Here is a 16,768-nt window from a genome sequence, read left to right as displayed (position 1 = left end):
GAACTTGTTTATAATGCAATGTAGTTTCAACCCCAAGTAAGTGTACTTGACAGTATGCCTGCACAATATTGGAAAATATGGGGGGACTAACATATTTTTTTTCTTCTGTGTAATGCAATATGAGAAATAGAGGTCTTCTCGGGTCCAAAGAAATGTACCAGACTTTTTATTACAGTCTATGGACCCGAATCACTTTATAAGAAATAATGGACGACTTTACCAAATGACTTGAATAGCTCTGTTTGAGGAATTAAAAGGATAGTTCATCCAAAAATGAAAATTCTGTCATCAATACTTACCCTCAAATTGTTTCAAACCTGTAAAAAAATGTTTTTTCGTTTTGCTGAACACAAAGAGGAATATTTGTAATCAAACAGGAAGCAAAAGCACCACTGACTTCCAAAATACTATGGAAGTCAATGGTGCTCCAAAAAAAAGGCCAAACATTGCTCAAAATATCTTTTTTGTGTGTTCAGCAGAACAAAGAAATGTATACAGGTCTGAAACAGGTTGGTGGTGAAAAAAATGATGACAGATTTGTTATTTTGTGGTAAACCAACCCCAGGGTTCCCACACCTTAGTTAACTTCAAATTCAAGGACCTTTCAAGGACTTTCCAGGTCCAATAACCTCAAATTCAAGGACTAAATATGGGGACACATTTCAAGAGCAAGGTTACATCGTGTTACCTTTAAAGATACATTGTTACAGTTCCCTTTCGAGGTAGCTTGCCCTGTGTCACTGTGGTGAGACTTTGACGACGCCTCCAGGGGTAAGTGCGACTGAATGTGTTTATAAAGCTCAACGACAAAGACAGGGTGACGTGGGATCCAAAAAGTATATCGCTATCTGAAATATTGCCAAAGATGGCGTTACAGGGATTCAGGAAGTATGGCAAGGGAGACGCAGCGCCTCGTTCCCTTCTCAGGGAACAAGAGTTACATACGTAACCCGAGATGTTTTCATGTGTCAAACACAACTATGCAAAAAAGCATTTTGGTATGAATCAACATTCGACTACAGAAGATAGCATTTAAAGCGAACAGTTTAGCACGTGTGCTTAAAAAGTCTACACTACACAGGGAATGATATGGATTTTTTTCCAGAAAACTTCTTGCATAAAATAAATTCAACCACTTTCAATGACCTGTATCTATGCTTGTGTATTGTTAAAACTTCTCAGGGCCTTACATTTTCCCCCCAGATTCACAAACTTTCAATGATTTCAAGGACCCGTGGGAACCCTACCCTTTAACGTGTACCTTCTGTGTCTGGGATGGCAACTTGGTAAATAGTTGCATGATGGTCCGCAACTTATAAAACCTAGATGTATCACCCTAGGGCAAACAGCTGTATATCCGTCAGTTTTGAGGATCGCTCTGCATCTGATCTCTATCAAAAGTCCTTTACAAAAATGAAATTATCTCAGCTTTTTGGTGTTTTTGAAGAAACCTACCCATATTTGAGAGTTGATAAAAAGAGAACTGATGAAGGTAGGATGAAACTTTTTTTATATTTATATTTCCAAATAAGAGCATTTGCTGGAAGGCATTAAACTTTTGTGAAAATCATGAAAAATGCTGATGGGGAAAGAGTTAACAATCTCTTGAATAAGTTTTGTGGGAATAGGGATGTGCAAAACGTGACAAGTGATGCATCAATCTATTAAATCGTATTTCCATTTAAACAATTTATTAAAGGCCAGCAAATGTATTTGATTAAAGACGGCACTGGATACTTTTTTGTAGTTAGTGTCATCCTACAAGTCTGAAGACAAGTGCAAACAGCATTAACATTAAAGAGCAACTATCATCCGATTCACGATTTTACATTTCCTTTGGTGTTTGGATTGTAGGCAACAGTTTACTTCCTGGGATTGGTGATGTAGTAAAGACTGACATTATCATAATTCCTCACGCTTTGACTCACAACCTGTGAATTAACTCCAGTTAGCATTGCATTGTGAGCGAATCTTTTAAACATGGTAAGGAGCGTCACATTTCCGGCTGCCGTCAGAGGTATTCAGGCCAATCACAACGTACAGATTAGCTGGCCAATCAGGGACACAGCGCTTAGCGATGAATTTTGTACAAAATCAATGCGTTTGAGGAAGGCAGGATATCTGGAGCTACAAAAATGTACGGTATGTGGAAAATAATGTGTTTTTTTGCCATAAACCATGAAAACACATTGTATTATACCAAATACACAATATAATGCTGTTTTTAGCAATGCAATAGGTGCTCTTTATGCTTTTCAACTGAAGATCGTCATGTGAATTTCTATATTTAACACGTCTCTCAGTTGTGTTCATGGCATTATAGTAAATTTTGAAAGTCTCCATTGTTTATGTGAAATGAGTGTTCAGTGCTGATTAACAACTTAACACTACAAGGCTTATCCGAAGCGCTCATAAAAAAGTTGATCAGTGATCAGTGCGGAAACCTTTCCTAGGTTTGTAACTTAAAGCAACACTATGTTGTTTTTTTTAACTTTAAATAATGTCTCTAAAATTATTTCAGTGATAGAACAACTCTTAACTGGACAAATTCTACTGCTGCTGCAACCTGGGCAGCCTCCTAGCTGCTACAAGCACACTCTGAAAGTCGAGGTGGAGGGTAGAGCACACAGCCCCGCCCCTCCCCCTGCCTGCAGAAGAGTGTCTGATACCAGGCACTGTTGCACTTTTCAACCACATGGGGGAGCCGTAAGTCAATTTTACATGGAAACTACATAGTGTTGCTTTAAGTCCTCTTTATTTTGCCTGCGGAGGTAGAAACAGCGTGGAGTTATCATGTAGGCGCATGTGATTCCGGCACGTGTACGCATCCTTAAAGCTGCGTGAGCACACCGGACAGCCATAAAGACGCAACTGTAGATGCACACGCCTGTGGTTCCTCAAAGTTCCATCATTGTTGAACCGTTTTCCACACTGGGCACAGGCATACGGCTTTTCCCCCGTATGAATGCGCATGTGCACCTTCAGCCGTGAATGATGTGGGAACAGTTTTCCACACTGGGAGCACGCGTGTTTCCCCGTACCTCTGCCTCGACCTCTTCCCTGCCTGGATCCTTTACCGAAAGGCGTGACGTGATATGGAGGATTGATCACATCGTTGAGATGTCCATTGGTGCTCATTGCATCACGTGTCCCATTCTTAGCTGATCCAGAGTCAGTGTTTTGATGAGGGGTGCTATAGTTGATGTGAGCTATATCAGGACGCGTCTTTAACACACTGGTGCTTGTCTTCTTCATGGACACCTTCAAGGTTCTAGGCTTTAACTTGGGGCAACCGGACATACGATTAGCTGATTCTAGATCAGTTCTGGAATTTAATATGCTGAAAACATTAGGATCAGACCTGTGACTAACATCAGCAGTAGCTGACACCTGAGCAGTGCAATGAGGTAATGGGCTGTGGATCAATGTGTTAGTACTAGTGGACTGTGGATCAAGAGTCTCCACAGGCTCTGTTTTAACATCACAAGGAAATTCTATGAATGTTGATGTTTTAAAGTTTTTATCTGTTGTAGTGAGTGTGCTTCTTAAGGGCGAACAGGATATATTGATATCAGGTTCAGTCACCAGAGGAGAATGACTGGAGAACCCTTCCACTTTTGTGCTGGTGAGCTGCTCGTCGGGTACCTGGTTCTCATAGATCTCTGTAGGCATCGTTTCTGTTTCAAAGCTAGGCTTCCATTCCAGCTGCTGGGGTGGAGATGCTGGTTCGGAGTTTGAGATTCCCGGACTTGTGAAAGATGCAGGAGGGTCTGAAAAGGTGCAAATATGTTCAGTTAGTTCTGTAATTCTTAAATTAAATCAACTCAAGGTAATATAGCAACATAGAAAATCTACTTATAAGATTAAGAGTGTCAAAGTTTGATTTCATACAATGACCTTACTCAATCAATATTAATGATATCAAGGTTAATTTTATCAGAATGTTCTTTACATTATGTTGGATGATTTTATGTATAAAAACGTAAATCATAAAAAAATGACTTTAGCTTGTGTTTTACAAACAGGGTAACAAACAATACATAAAATACATATTTTGACAATGCAAAATTCCCACCACTTCATGTTTTATTATAAACTTTATTACAGTGTAATGTCAAACAAATTATTAAAAAATAACTATAACGAAGAATAAGTTGGTGTGTCTTAACTAGAACTGCTAAACAAACGATTAATAGTGTCAACAAATCGTTTAAGAAACATCTAGAATATGTCATGTGTGTCACTGTAATGTTACTATGGTAACTGTATCGATTTATCATGTTCCGATTTATTATGTAAACTGTTGAGAAACAAATTACGGTAATTTTATTTCCTCGGATGGGACAGTAACTTATACCATTGGACTCGAAGAGTTTCTCAGTCTCCTTCAGTGTCCGTCTCAGGTACTCGTTGTCTTTTTGTAAGGTGTCCAGCTCTGTCTCATACTGCAGGACTGTCTCGCCGACCATGTCCATGATTTCATTCAGCGCCGCCATTAGGCGCTCCGTCAGAAATGTGTTAATGATCTGAAGCTTTGTCATTTTGTTGTCAGCTCGCTGTTATTTTATTTTTGGCGTAACGTTGGGATAAAAGTAAAAAGTCTTGCTTGTGGTCATATGACCATATACGTGTGTTTGGTTCTTTATAAATATACACAACGGAACAACTGCCGTATAGCGCCTCCCCGAGGTGCGGAGGTGTAAACGAGGATTGTACAGACGCCACATTAAGCGCTTCGGCTTGTTGCTGTGATACGTCATCGAGCCGCCATATTGGACCGGTAAAGACTGCACTGTAAATAAACACGATTCAATAGCTTTACGTGCTTTTCAGGATATGAGCAAAATAAAGCTTCAAAGAGGTTACAATCTACGTTGAGTTTAGAAATGTTCTGTCGCCATTTATTTATAATCTCGATTGTTAGACTTGCAAAAATGCACAAACATGTATATATAGCTATGAACAGTACGTTGTGGATTAGATTATGTTCTTGCTCATGACGTTCATTTTTCCTTTTCTTGATTATGCTATCCTTTTTTTCAACAGCTTTGCACCAAAATACCAGTAATAGACTACATAACCATAATTTGGAATTCAGAATAACTTGTATAGCACAAATAATGCACTATAAAACACTTGTTTCATACACAGAGCTTGACTTTTGTAATCTTTGTACCATGACAAAGATATTTTTATTTAAACAAGTTCTTATGTTTATATAATTTCCCCAGGGAGCTCACATTTATAGTCACAGTAATGTACAGAGACTGAAAGTCTAAAACAACAACTCAGAGTCATGGACTAAAATGTCTTCTTTACAATAAATACAATAACTCAAATGCACTGACCATTAATACAGTATCTTTGGTCATCTTGTTTAACTAAAGAATAAAATGTGCAGTTAAAACATGATTAAGTAAACAACAAAATCAATAATTTTATGAATGTAATTTTAAATAAATAATTATATTAACAAAAAAAAAACACTTCACATGGTCTGGTTATTTGCACATGGTTAATTATTATTTATATTTAAGAAAATACCTATAATGAAACCATATGGCCAGTTTTACTAGTCCGCTCAAGATGGAAAAATCATTACAGTCTGGCAAGCTGTATGATTTTTTAGATTAAGTGTATAATCATAAAGGCACATCTACAGGATATCTGGCTATCTTGTCTCAACACACCTTTTGGATTGATGGGTTGTAGCTTTTATTCTAAAACAATTAGCTTGTCAGTACACCATAAGAATAAAAGGTTAAGCAACCACTGTAAAAACATAGTGCTGATCCTGTTATGAGGTCAAACATATCAATATATTGCTACATAAGTTTATATTAAAAACCCTGTGATGCACAACAGCCAGCATCTGTGAATGGTTTAACCTTTAGCAGGTTCAACCTTTAGCAGAAATGTCACAAATTTTAGCTTGACTTTCCTTCTGAATGAATTGCAAATAAATTCTATAATGTCAACATTTACCATGTTTCATGCGAAGGTGCTTTAGAAGGGCTGACGTGGTGTACTCTTTGCGACCACGGGATATGACGGCCTTACACATAAGACACACTGCTTTGCTACAGTCTCCCTCTTTTAAAGAGAAATACCTCCATACGGGGCTCGATTTGGCTATCGTCCTCTTTTGCAATTCACAGCATTTACTGTTACAATTAGAGCTATTGGTACATAATATGTTGTGATTTGAAATGTGACGCGTATTACTAAATAAACTTCTACGCTTTAAAAAAGTGGGAGAAGCTTCATTGGTAGTGTATGTAGCTTGATCTTGGTGGTGTTGTGAGAGGTCCACTGTGCCTAAATGTATGTCTGGACTACATGGTGACCAACTCTGATATTCATCCTCAGTGTTCACTATATCGTCGGCTGAACAGTTAGTGTTGATAAGTTCGACTTTGATATTGGTTGGGAAGTCTATCACTCCATCATCAGCAGGATTTGTCTCAGACACACACAAGAGTGAATCCTTGTTGTTGTTGATGTTTGATGGTGAGTCTGCAGGTTCTTGCCAAGTGTCATCAGAATACACAGACTGTTCTAGTTTAATGTGCGGGTATTGTTCGCTCGGTCTCTGTTGGATCTCTTTGAGGGATTCTGGATCCTCTTTCTGGCTGGGAATCCAAGTGGGCTGCTCAGGAGAGACAGGCTGACAGGACTGAAGAGCTTAAAAGGCAGAACACAATAAGATTTACTTTATGAATAAAGAAACATGAAAATATATTGTAAGTTACAACTTTACCACGGTTCCAACAATCTATTTACAAAAGCGCCCCTAAGTAGCAGACGTCTCATACTGGGACGCAATTAATTAAAATTACCTCATGGTCACTAAATAATCTCGTCAACAGATGCAAAGACATGGTGACCTATTTACAAACACGTTATAACAAAAGATTAACATGCATGAGGCGTAACAAAGAGTTTTCTCTCAAACTGTGAGCATTAAACAATCATACCTGCATTTGTTTGTTCAGGGAAGCATCCGGAGTCCCGTAACATTTCTTTAAGCCGTTTATTTTCGCTTCGGACTCGCTCCGTTTCCTCTTCGTACTCGCGCACCGTCCTGCCGACAGTGAGGATGATCTCCTTCACAGCCTCCATCAGGCGCTCGGTCATGAAAGTGTTCAAACGATCCAGTTGAGTCATTTTACTACTTGATGAGGATCGCTGTAGTTAAACGATGACGTAAATACACCCGATACCGTAAACAATAACAACACAGAGACACGAGCGTGCGAAAGTTTCCTCTTTCAAACGTTAAAGCACATCTACCGCACAAAGGTTGACAACTAAAGGGATTCTAGCACCACTCACTGGCCCGGAGGAAGCAGTGCAGTCTCACTATAACGATTTCGGTTTATTTAGTTGTTTAGTAATAAATTAAATCATGACTTCAATAAAAAAAGTCTTAAATAATTAAAAGCACATATTAAAATAGAATAATAGCAAATCTAAGCATCTGGGGCCTCATGTATAGAACTGTGCGTAGGATTCTTACTAAAAGTCTACGTACACACAAAAGGCAAAAATGGCATACACCAAAAATTATGAAAACTTATAAAACAAAGTAATGTTCCCTTTATAAATCACAGATCACCTGCAAGTGTGCGTACATGAATCGTCCTAATGTCCCACCTTGCAAGACCATTCTCCTGTCCAGTTTGTTTTTTTTGTGAATCGCAGCCTTTGCGTGGGAACTGGCGTGCGCACAAAACAGGGCTGGAAACGTGCGTGCGCCGGTTCCCACGCAGAGGTTGTGATTTGTAAGAGAAGGGGAACTTGACAGGAGAATGGGCTTGCAGGGTGGGATATTAGGGTGATTGATACATGAGGCCCCTTGTCTCTATCAAGCACACACTTGGTCCTTGAAAGAGAAGCAAAATATAGGCTACTGTAGAATTTCTATACTTGTGAACTGTTGTTATATTGTAAAACATAAGTTACAATTTGTTAATGTGTACTATAGTGCAGTGAATAAAAGAGTAAATACTGTAGTACCCTCTAAAAATTACTATAAGGTTTAAAAACCCTAAGAAATCTAGAAATGTTACTATAGTAAACACTAAAGTGTACTATTTAAAAAAGTTAAGTATTTCTCTGATTTGAGTTGTACTGAAGCAGATCTGATTTTTCCACACAAAAAAGACCCATACAACTTTACATTAATTCCTCAGAACTTTGATTTTATTCTTATTAACTTCTCATCTAAAGAAAATTAATTCACATAGTTTTACAAAACAATAGGCTAAATAATTAGTTTCTGAAAATGTATTTAACATATATGATTAACACATCTATAAAGTCTATTATCAAACATTTACACGACAAATAATAACATGTCTTATTTCTTTTATTTTAAAGAAGACTAAAATGTAATCATATAATTTCAAGTTATCATATCTTGAGCTTCTTTGGGAAACTTGCTGCTGCTTCTTAGACTTGGAAGTCTCTTTGTTTCTGTATCTAAAACAAAAGAAGTCACCTTCAGTCGAGTAAAAGATCACGCTAGCATCAACATGCAGTTAAAGTGCCTAACCTTCAACAGGCAATCTGCTATCATAAACACCAAACCAGAAATGTGTTCCTTTTAACTATAATTAAGTGTTGTTGACATTCATTATCAAAAAGTCAGTCGCACAAAAAAAAAACATGTGTCACAATTGCACTTTATTATAGCTACAGTACAGGACTTAGTGTAATACATACATAAGTGCAAACAGGGCTTTAAAATAGTGCTACCAAAATCACATTAAACAAACAATAAATTAATATTTTGGATAAAAGATTTACTTGCAATCATTTATAAAACTTTTTAGAAACATTTTCTTAAAAATATTATGAGATTATTACAATTAATATCTGTTATCTACTGACATCTCAATTATATTTGAACTCAGATGTTTAGCGTGTTTAATAAGGCTAAATGAATTTCTTTAAAAGTACTCCCTGGAACCTGCTAACGAACATCCTGGGGTGTATGTATCCCTGATTGGAAATTACCTTGATTTGTAAATGCAGTGGTTTCTCCAGTGTCGTCCTTAACAATATCTGATACGTCACCAGCACATTTTCCCCTGGATGCATCGAAGTTGACAGAGCCTGCACACTTCTGATAAATGTCAAGTGGGTCAAGCTTTAAAACAAAAGCAAAGCGACCCGAAATTGGTCTCCCATTTTGTAGCACCAAAATGTGATAAAGTTGTTGCTGTTTCTCCAGGTACACGCCATTCAAAGTTATATCAGGAAAATTCCCTCTTTGATAGAGGCAACAGCGAACACAATCTTGAGGTGTAATGTTTCACATTACAAATAAATTCTCACATGACAAACGATACTGTCAACATTTACCATGTTTTATGCGAAGGTGCGTTAAAAGGGGTGATGTGGTGTACTCTTTGTGGCCACGGGATAAGACGGCCTTACACATAAGGCACACAGCTTTGCTACAGTCTCCATCTTTTAAAGAGAAATACCTCCATACGGGGCTCGTTTTGGGTGTTGCCTTCTTTTTCAATTCACAGCATTTACTTTTACATTTGGAGCTACTGGTACAGAAAATATTGTGATTTTGAATGTGAGGGACATTACTAGATAAACTGCTATTCTTTAATAAACTGGGAGAAGCTTCATTGCTAGTGCATGTAGGTTGATCTTGGTGTTGTGATCTGAAGAGGTCCGCTGCACCTAAAGGGAGGTCTGGACTATGTGGTGACCAACTCTGATATTCATCCTCAGTGTCCCCTATATCGTCAGCTGAACAGTTAGGGGATGTGGGTTCAACTTTGATATTGGTTGGGAAGTCTATCACTTCAGGATTTGCGTCAGACACACACAGGAGTGAATCCTTGTTGCTGTTGTTGTCGTCGTTTGAAGGTGAGTCTGCAGGTTCTTGCCAAGTGTCGTCAAAGTAAACAGACTGTTCTAGTTTAATGTGTTGGTATTGTTCGCTCTGTCTCTGGTTCTGTTGGATCTCTTCAAGGGATTCTGGACTTTCTCTTTGGCTGGGAATCCAAGTGGGCTGCTCAGGAGAAACAGGCTGACAGGACTGAAGAGCTTAAAACGCAAAACACAATAAAATTTACTTTATGAATGAAGAAACATGGAAATATAGTTTACAACTTAATCTCAAAGTAAAATATAATACAACACAAAAACTATTTACAAAAGCAGCCCAAGTACAAGAAGGCTCATACTGGGACGCAATCAATTGAAATTATCTCATTGTCATCAAATAATCTCGTCAACAAAACCAAAACACGAACTACAAACCACAAAATGACATTAACATATTAACCAACTCAGGGCAGTTTGCTCGCCTAATAAAATGAAACAATATTTACAGATGCAATCAGCCATTGTACAACAAATGATGTGGAGCGTAACAACAAATTGTATCTCACATTGTTAGCTTTAAACAATCATACCTGCATTTGTTTGTTCAGGGTACCACCCGGAGTCCCGTAACATTTCTTTTAGCCATTTATTTTCGCTTCGGACTCGCTCCGTTTCCTCTTCGTACTCGAGCACCGTCCTGCCGACAGTGAGGATGATCTCCTTCACAGCCTCCATCAAGCGCTCGGTCATGAAAGTGTTCAAACGATCCAGTTGAGTCATTTTTCCACTTGATGCAGATCGCTGTAGTTAAACGATGAAGTAAATACACCCGATACCGTAAACAATAACAACACAGAGACACGACCGTGCGAAAGTTTCCTCTTTCAAACGTTAAAGCACATCTACCGCACAAAGGTTGACAACTAAAGGGATTCTAGCACCACTCACTGGCCCGGAGGAAGCAGTGCAGTCTCACTATAACAATTCAGGACATTTTCAGTTTAGTAATACATTAAATCGTGAATTTAACATAAAAAGCCTTAAATAATTCAAAACACATATTAAAATGAGTATTAGCAAATATAATCTAAACGTCTTGTCTTTATCAAGCATACACTTTCTTGGTCCTTGAAAGAGCAAACACAGACAACCCCCTGCAGTATGAGGTGCAGGACTCTGACCAATAAATCATTTTATTTCTGTAGACTTTAAAACATATATTGGCTTTCTATATATTAAATTATGTTGAAAATGTGCAAATTTGTCCTTTGTGAATTAACATTGTAAAAGCCATTTCTTTATTAGTTTAATAATTTATTAATTATCAGGAGCCATCCACATTAGTTTTTTGTGAGGCATTTATGGAATCAGAATTTGGGAGTCATCAAAACCTTTGTAAGGACTTGGTGAATCGTCCATGTCGTCTCAAAACATAACTTAAATGCACTGAGCATTAGTGGTACAAAGACAACGTGCTTGACTTCCTACATTACAAATAAATTCTTAGATGACAAATGATAATGTCAACATTTACCATGTTTTATACGAAGGTGCCTTAGAAGGGCTGTCGTGGTGTACTCTTTGCGACCACGGGATATGACGACTTTACACACAAGGCACACTGCTTTGCTACAGTCTCCATCTTTTAAAGAGAAATACTTCCATACGGGGCTAAATTTAGCTATTTTCTTCTTTTGCAATTCACAGCAATTACTGTGACATTTGGAGCTATTGGTACACAATACGTTGGGATTTAAAATCTGATGGACATTACTAGATAAACTGCTGTGCTTTAATAAAGTGGAAGGAGATTTATTGGTAATGCATGTAGGTTGATCTTGGTGTTGTGATCTGGAGAGGTCCACTGTGCCTAAAGGGAGGTCTGGACTATGTGGTGACCAAATCGGATATTCATCCTCATTGCCTGAACAGTTTGGGTTTATGAATTCATCTTTGATTGGCAAGTCTGTCACTTCATCATCAGCAGGATTTGTCTCAGACACACACAAGAGCGAATCCTTGTTGATGTTTGATGGTGAGTCTGCAGGTTCTTGCCAGGTGTCGTCCGAGTAAACAGACTGTTCTAGTTTAATGTGCGGGTATTGTTCGCTCTGTCTCTGGTTCTGTTGGATCTCTTTGAGGGATTCTGGATCCTCTTTCTGGCTGGGAATCCACGTGGGCTGCCCAGGAGAAACAGGCTGACAGGACTGAAGAGCTTAAAAGGCAGAACACAACACATTTTACTTTATAAATAAAGAAACGTGGAAATATAGTGTACAACTTAACCTCAAAGTGTAACAATACACACAATCTATTTGCAAAAGCGCCCTTTAGAACAACATGTCTCATGCAGTGTAGCCTTAATATTTGGTAGACATGCTTATAGACCAAGTCTTGAGAGTTTTATCTCATATTATCACCTTTAAACAGCCATACCAGCATTTGTTTGTTCATGGAAGCATCCGGAGTCCCGTAACATTTCTTTTAGCCGTTTATTTTCGCTTCGGACTCGCTCCGTTTCCTCTTCATAATCGCGCACCGTCCTGCCGACAGTGAGGATGATCTCCTTCACAGCCTCCATCAAGCGCTCGGTCATGAAAGTGTTCAAACGATCCAGTTCAGAGTCCAGAGTCATTTTACTACTTGACGAAGATCACTGTAGTTAAGCGATGAAGTAAATACAATAATAACACAGAAAGTTTTCCCCTTCAAACATTAAAGCAGAGCTACGACACAAATGTAACTAAGGGACTCTAGCACCACTCATTGGAAGGGAGGGAACAGTGCATTTTTGTTTTACTAACGATTTAGGACAAATAACTTCAATTCGTTTAAAATTGAATTCAAACATGGCTTTAATAAAAAGCCTTAAATATTCAAAACACGATTTAAAATAAATAGACAGTATTAGCAAATAGACTAAGCATCAAGTACACAACTTTTGGTCCTTGAAATAGAAGTAGCCATTGGTAATGATATTTGTTCTTCTGAATGAGTAATTGACTCATTAATTGAAAGTGGTGTGATCAGAATAATAGTAGTGTGACGTTTAATTAGAAAATTAGTTTATTCTGTCAAAAACAGGTTCTATTGTTAAGTAAGAGGTATTTTGTTGTTATAAAGTATATCTGCTGCATCATTGCTTGCAGGAACAATGTCGTTTGATTAAAAAGTTGATTTGAGAGGGGAAAACATATGAAGAAATGCAGAAGTTTAGGATGCTCAGCTAAAGTTATCTCAAATGCTTTAAAATCCCTGCTGAAAAAAAACAATAAAACCATTACAGAAAATTCTAATGGTTTCCATGAAAATACCAATAGGAACCAGCTTTTACCATTAAAACCACTACAGTATAGTGTGTTTTGGGCCATATTCCATTAAAACCTATATACAGAATTAATACATACCATTAGAGACCAACAAAGACCAATACACTGTAGTGTGTTTTGGGCCATATTCCATTAGAACCAATACATACCAATAGAGACCAACGAAGACCAATACACAGTAGTGTGTTTTGGGCACTGATCTATATAAATGACTGGATTGCGCATAACGTCACAACTGTGAAGCCACCGCGCCGCCATGTTGGTATACCCAAAACATTCTATTAAATCAATGGACGCGATCAGATTTTAATGATAAAACATCACTCTACTAGTCTTCGTTTTTATATCTGAAGTTACCCTGTACATTATTACAACACAAACGTCCTAAGCATGTACATAGTTATTTACTGAAAGTTGTACATTTTTTAATTTTTAATCAGTTATTATACATTCATCTTCATTACAGTATCAGATCAGAAGACAGACCGCAGCATATTTAGTATTGATGACAAACGTGCTCATTCTGAAATCTAAATATATAATCATACTTGTACCGTATGTGCATGCAATAATTTGCTGGTTTTATGTTATCTAAACTTACAAGTTACCTCAACTTATTTAGAGAAATAACGCTGACCGTGTAGCTGAATGTCAAAAAAAACTTTTTATACCTGTGTCATTAACAGAACGCAGCAGACACACTCACCTTAACGGTTTTTTATAAATCCATTTTCCTGCCCGATTAAAGCATAAACATCGCAAATAACGCCAGAATTAACAGTTAATTTACGTACACATATCCTAAAAAATAATCTTGCGTGACTGATACGCTGTAAAGCGGGTGAATTTAAAAGATGATTTTGAATGGAAGTCAATGACGCCGTCTGCCGGTTGGGTATACCAAGATGGCGGCTCGAACTCTGCGCTGGCTTCACCTCACGCTGTTACGTTAAGCGTTCTATGCGCAATCCAGTCATTTATATAGATCATATAGTAGTTTTTGTTGGGTATATTACTGATCATATGCTGTATTAATATTATATTAGGCCTAAGGCCTGTTGTTTCTACACAAGGCTATAAGACACCCAGTTAAACTTTCGTTTTCTCAGTTAACTTTTGTTTCCTAATTAAAAGAGCGCAGGTGCGATCCTGCGACTATACCCCGATTGTTCTCGCCACGATTATCTTGAGAAGCAAGGTTGAAACAACAGATAAACAAGAGGACGTAATTTTAGATTAGAGAATTCGTACAGCTGTACTTTACTACATTAACAATAAGGTACCTGTGCAAGCTAGGCCAAGGCCATGAGAACCAATAAGCAGAATATATCATTTTAGATATGAGGAAGGATTCAGCTGCACTTCTGCTATATCAAACAAATAAAATTAATTGTGGTAGACCGAGACAAATGAGAAGAATGTACGTCATCTCAGATAAGAAGTGTTTGATCTTACTGTATAAAAATGGAGTCAGATGTTGGGAGGGCAGATGATCTTTGAGCACCTCTTTGAGGGGTATTGATTGTCTCACTTTGTTGGCTCAAGAGAATAAAGTAATTTTTGTTTGGCACCTGAAACCTTTGTCGCCTGAGTATTTTTTCTTATGAAGATTCAAGCTAAGACTTTTTGCCACAACAATCAGTGGTTTTGGGCCATATTCCATTAGAACCAATACATAGAACCAATATATACCATAAGGGACCAACAAAGACCAATACACTGTAGTTTGTTTTGGGCCATATTCCATTAGAACCAAAACTTACCATTAGAGACCAACAAAGACCAATACTCTCACTGTAGTGTGTTTTGGGCCATATTCCATTAGAACCAATACATACCATTAGAGACCAACAAAGACCAATACACTGTAGTGTGTTTTGGGCCATATTCCATTAGAACCAATAAAATTCCCAATAAAACCAATCACTTCTTTGATGGTGTCTATTGTTTTTTTTAAGGAGGGATGGAAACATCACCAAAGCACATGGAAGAAAACAAGCAACTACTGTTAAAACAGATTGAAAAATAGTCAGAATGGCAATGATGTAGCCTTTCATCACCTCTAGAAAGATCAAAGGGGATCTTAAATGATCTGTAAGTACTGCGACATCTGATCCGACTGAAGCTAAGCTGTTTGTGAAAAACATGAAGAAGAATCGCATCAACACATCAACTGGGCCAAAGAAACATGGTGTCATATATTGTGAAGTGATGAGAGTAAAATTGTTCTTTTCGGGTCTAGTGGTTATTAGCATAACATAATGTGACCCCCTGATACTGAATTCAAGCCACAGTACACTGTAAAAACAGTTAAGCATGGTGGTGCAAAAGTCATGGTATTGGGATGCTTTTCATACTACTGTGTTGGGCCTATTTATTGTATACAATGGAACATGGATCAGTTTGAATACATTAGAATACTTGAAGAGATTATGTTGCCCTTTGCCGAAAAGGAAATGACCCTAAAATGGGTGTTTTAATGAGACAACAACCCCAAACACACAAGCAAATGGTCAAAATCTTGGTTCTAGACAAAAATGGTTGAGGTTATGGCATGGCCAGTTTGATCCCCCTATCTCTACCCCATTGAAAACTTGTGTGGGGTAACATTAAAAATGCAGTTTCTGAAGCAAAACCTAAATTTACAAGAAGTGTGGATCCAGTGCTGAAATACCTGTTTCTAGGTGCCAGAAGTTGGTTGACTCAATTTGCAACAGATGTGCAGCTGTTATCAACAACTAAGAAATTTCTTGAAATATCTTAAGAAATTTCTTCAGTTTATACGCGTCTAAAGTTAATGTTGACACTGCTGTTTATGAGCAGATTAATATTAATTTTCTTTGCATGCTTCCCTTTAAAAGAACAAGACATACTTGTATATTTGTTAATACTTTGATTTGAAATTATGTAACGTTATCAATACATTTAAAATAAAATAAAATCCATATATAACATTTCTGCAATTTTTTCACTTGTATTAGTATAATACACGATGTGTTTGAGCTGTTATGCTATCCTTGTATAAAGTATGAGCATTGTGAGGTGGGATGATATCAGAATGTGGACTTTCGAGGGCACTGTCAGAAATCCATTTGGGTGAGAGATGTTTGGGTCGGGGTCTTATACTGGAGTCACTGCTCTTTCTTGATTCACACTACACTGTGGAAGACATATTTCTTCATTTGTACACTTAGTCGATTGACCGACTTCAATATTTTCAGGTCTTGGATTGGAAGCACTCATTGAACCTAAAGCAGAACTTGCTTTCTTCAGGAATTAGTGAAGTCTGGATTGGGAAAACATATTTTTCAGGACCAACTTTTAACTCCTCTGAGTCACGATGATTTGCATTTAGGAAAAGATTTGATGGTTCAGGATTGGCATTAATCTTTTCTGGACTACATTGGGGTGATAGGACCAGGAGATATGGACCCAGCATTAGGAAACATTTCATTTTAGTTAGTCTCAGCTTTGTAAGGGCACTTGCACTGCTTTGAATGGGTGGCAAAAGACTTCTCGCTAAATAACCCCAAACAATAGATGCAGAGAACATTGCCATTAAATGATCTATAGCTGCTGCAAAC

General features: G+C 37.7%; 3 protein-coding genes across 5 annotated transcripts; all 3 read right to left on the bottom strand.

Moving 5' to 3' along the window:
- Nucleotides 1–1,493: 1,493 nt before the first annotated feature.
- LOC129436302 (uncharacterized) lies at nt 1,494–4,669 on the bottom strand. Its single transcript, XM_055194353.2, has 2 exons — nt 4,358–4,669; nt 1,494–3,770 (listed from the first exon to the last, which is right to left on the bottom strand). The coding sequence occupies exons 1-2, from the start codon at nt 4,539–4,541 to the stop codon at nt 2,755–2,757; spliced, it is 1,200 nt and encodes a 399-aa protein (XP_055050328.2). The 5' UTR covers nt 4,542–4,669; the 3' UTR covers nt 1,494–2,754.
- Nucleotides 4,670–5,154: 485 nt separating this feature from the next.
- On the bottom strand, nt 5,155–7,765 carry LOC129436300 (uncharacterized). Its single transcript, XM_055194351.2, has 2 exons — nt 6,978–7,765; nt 5,155–6,684 (listed from the first exon to the last, which is right to left on the bottom strand). The coding sequence occupies exons 1-2, from the start codon at nt 7,165–7,167 to the stop codon at nt 5,975–5,977; spliced, it is 900 nt and encodes a 299-aa protein (XP_055050326.2). The 5' UTR covers nt 7,168–7,765; the 3' UTR covers nt 5,155–5,974.
- Nucleotides 7,766–8,183: 418 nt separating this feature from the next.
- LOC129436299 (uncharacterized) lies at nt 8,184–12,624 on the bottom strand. 3 transcript variants are annotated; one of them, XM_055194349.2, is made up of 5 exons: nt 12,276–12,624; nt 11,390–12,070; nt 10,446–10,656; nt 9,022–10,074; nt 8,184–8,484 (listed from the first exon to the last, which is right to left on the bottom strand). In XM_055194349.2, exons 2-4 carry the CDS (start codon nt 11,390–11,392, stop codon nt 9,359–9,361), a joined length of 930 nt encoding a protein of 309 aa, XP_055050324.2. In that variant the 5' UTR covers nt 11,393–12,070; nt 12,276–12,624; the 3' UTR covers nt 8,184–8,484; nt 9,022–9,358. The 3 variants fall into 3 exon arrangements, with proteins under 3 accessions (XP_055050324.2, XP_055050323.2, XP_055050325.2); XM_055194348.2 differs by having other exon boundaries at nt 12,292–12,623; XM_055194350.2 differs by having other exon boundaries at nt 10,446–12,070; nt 12,276–12,623.
- Nucleotides 12,625–16,768: the final 4,144 nt, after the last annotated feature.

Source organism: Misgurnus anguillicaudatus, chromosome 19 (assembly GCF_027580225.2).
Source record: "Misgurnus anguillicaudatus chromosome 19, ASM2758022v2, whole genome shotgun sequence".
NCBI lineage: Eukaryota > Metazoa > Chordata > Actinopteri > Cypriniformes > Cobitidae > Misgurnus > Misgurnus anguillicaudatus.
This window is presented reverse-complemented; position numbering and strand designations above follow the sequence as displayed.

Excerpts from the sequence above, each read along its gene's own strand:
- LOC129436300 (XM_055194351.2), bottom strand. The coding sequence starts at position 7,167 with ATGACTCAACTGGATCGTTTGAACACTTTCATGACCGAGCGCCTGATG. Across the intron at positions 6,685-6,977 it reads CCCTGAACAAACAAATGCAG|CTCTTCAGTCCTGTCAGCCT; the intron begins GTATGATTGTTT and ends CTGCCTTTTAAG.
- LOC129436302 (XM_055194353.2), bottom strand. The coding sequence starts at position 4,541 with ATGACAAAGCTTCAGATCATTAACACATTTCTGACGGAGCGCCTAATG. Across the intron at positions 3,771-4,357 it reads GAAACTCTTCGAGTCCAATG|ACCCTCCTGCATCTTTCACA; the intron begins GTATAAGTTACT and ends GCACCTTTTCAG.
- LOC129436299 (XM_055194348.2), bottom strand. The coding sequence starts at position 12,490 with ATGACTCTGGACTCTGAACTGGATCGTTTGAACACTTTCATGACCGAG. Across the intron at positions 12,071-12,291 it reads CCATGAACAAACAAATGCTG|CTCTTCAGTCCTGTCAGCCT; the intron begins GTATGGCTGTTT and ends CTGCCTTTTAAG. Across the intron at positions 10,657-11,389 it reads GCACCTTCGTATAAAACATG|CGATCTGCATCAAGTGGAAA; the intron begins GTAAATGTTGAC and ends GTTTAACTACAG.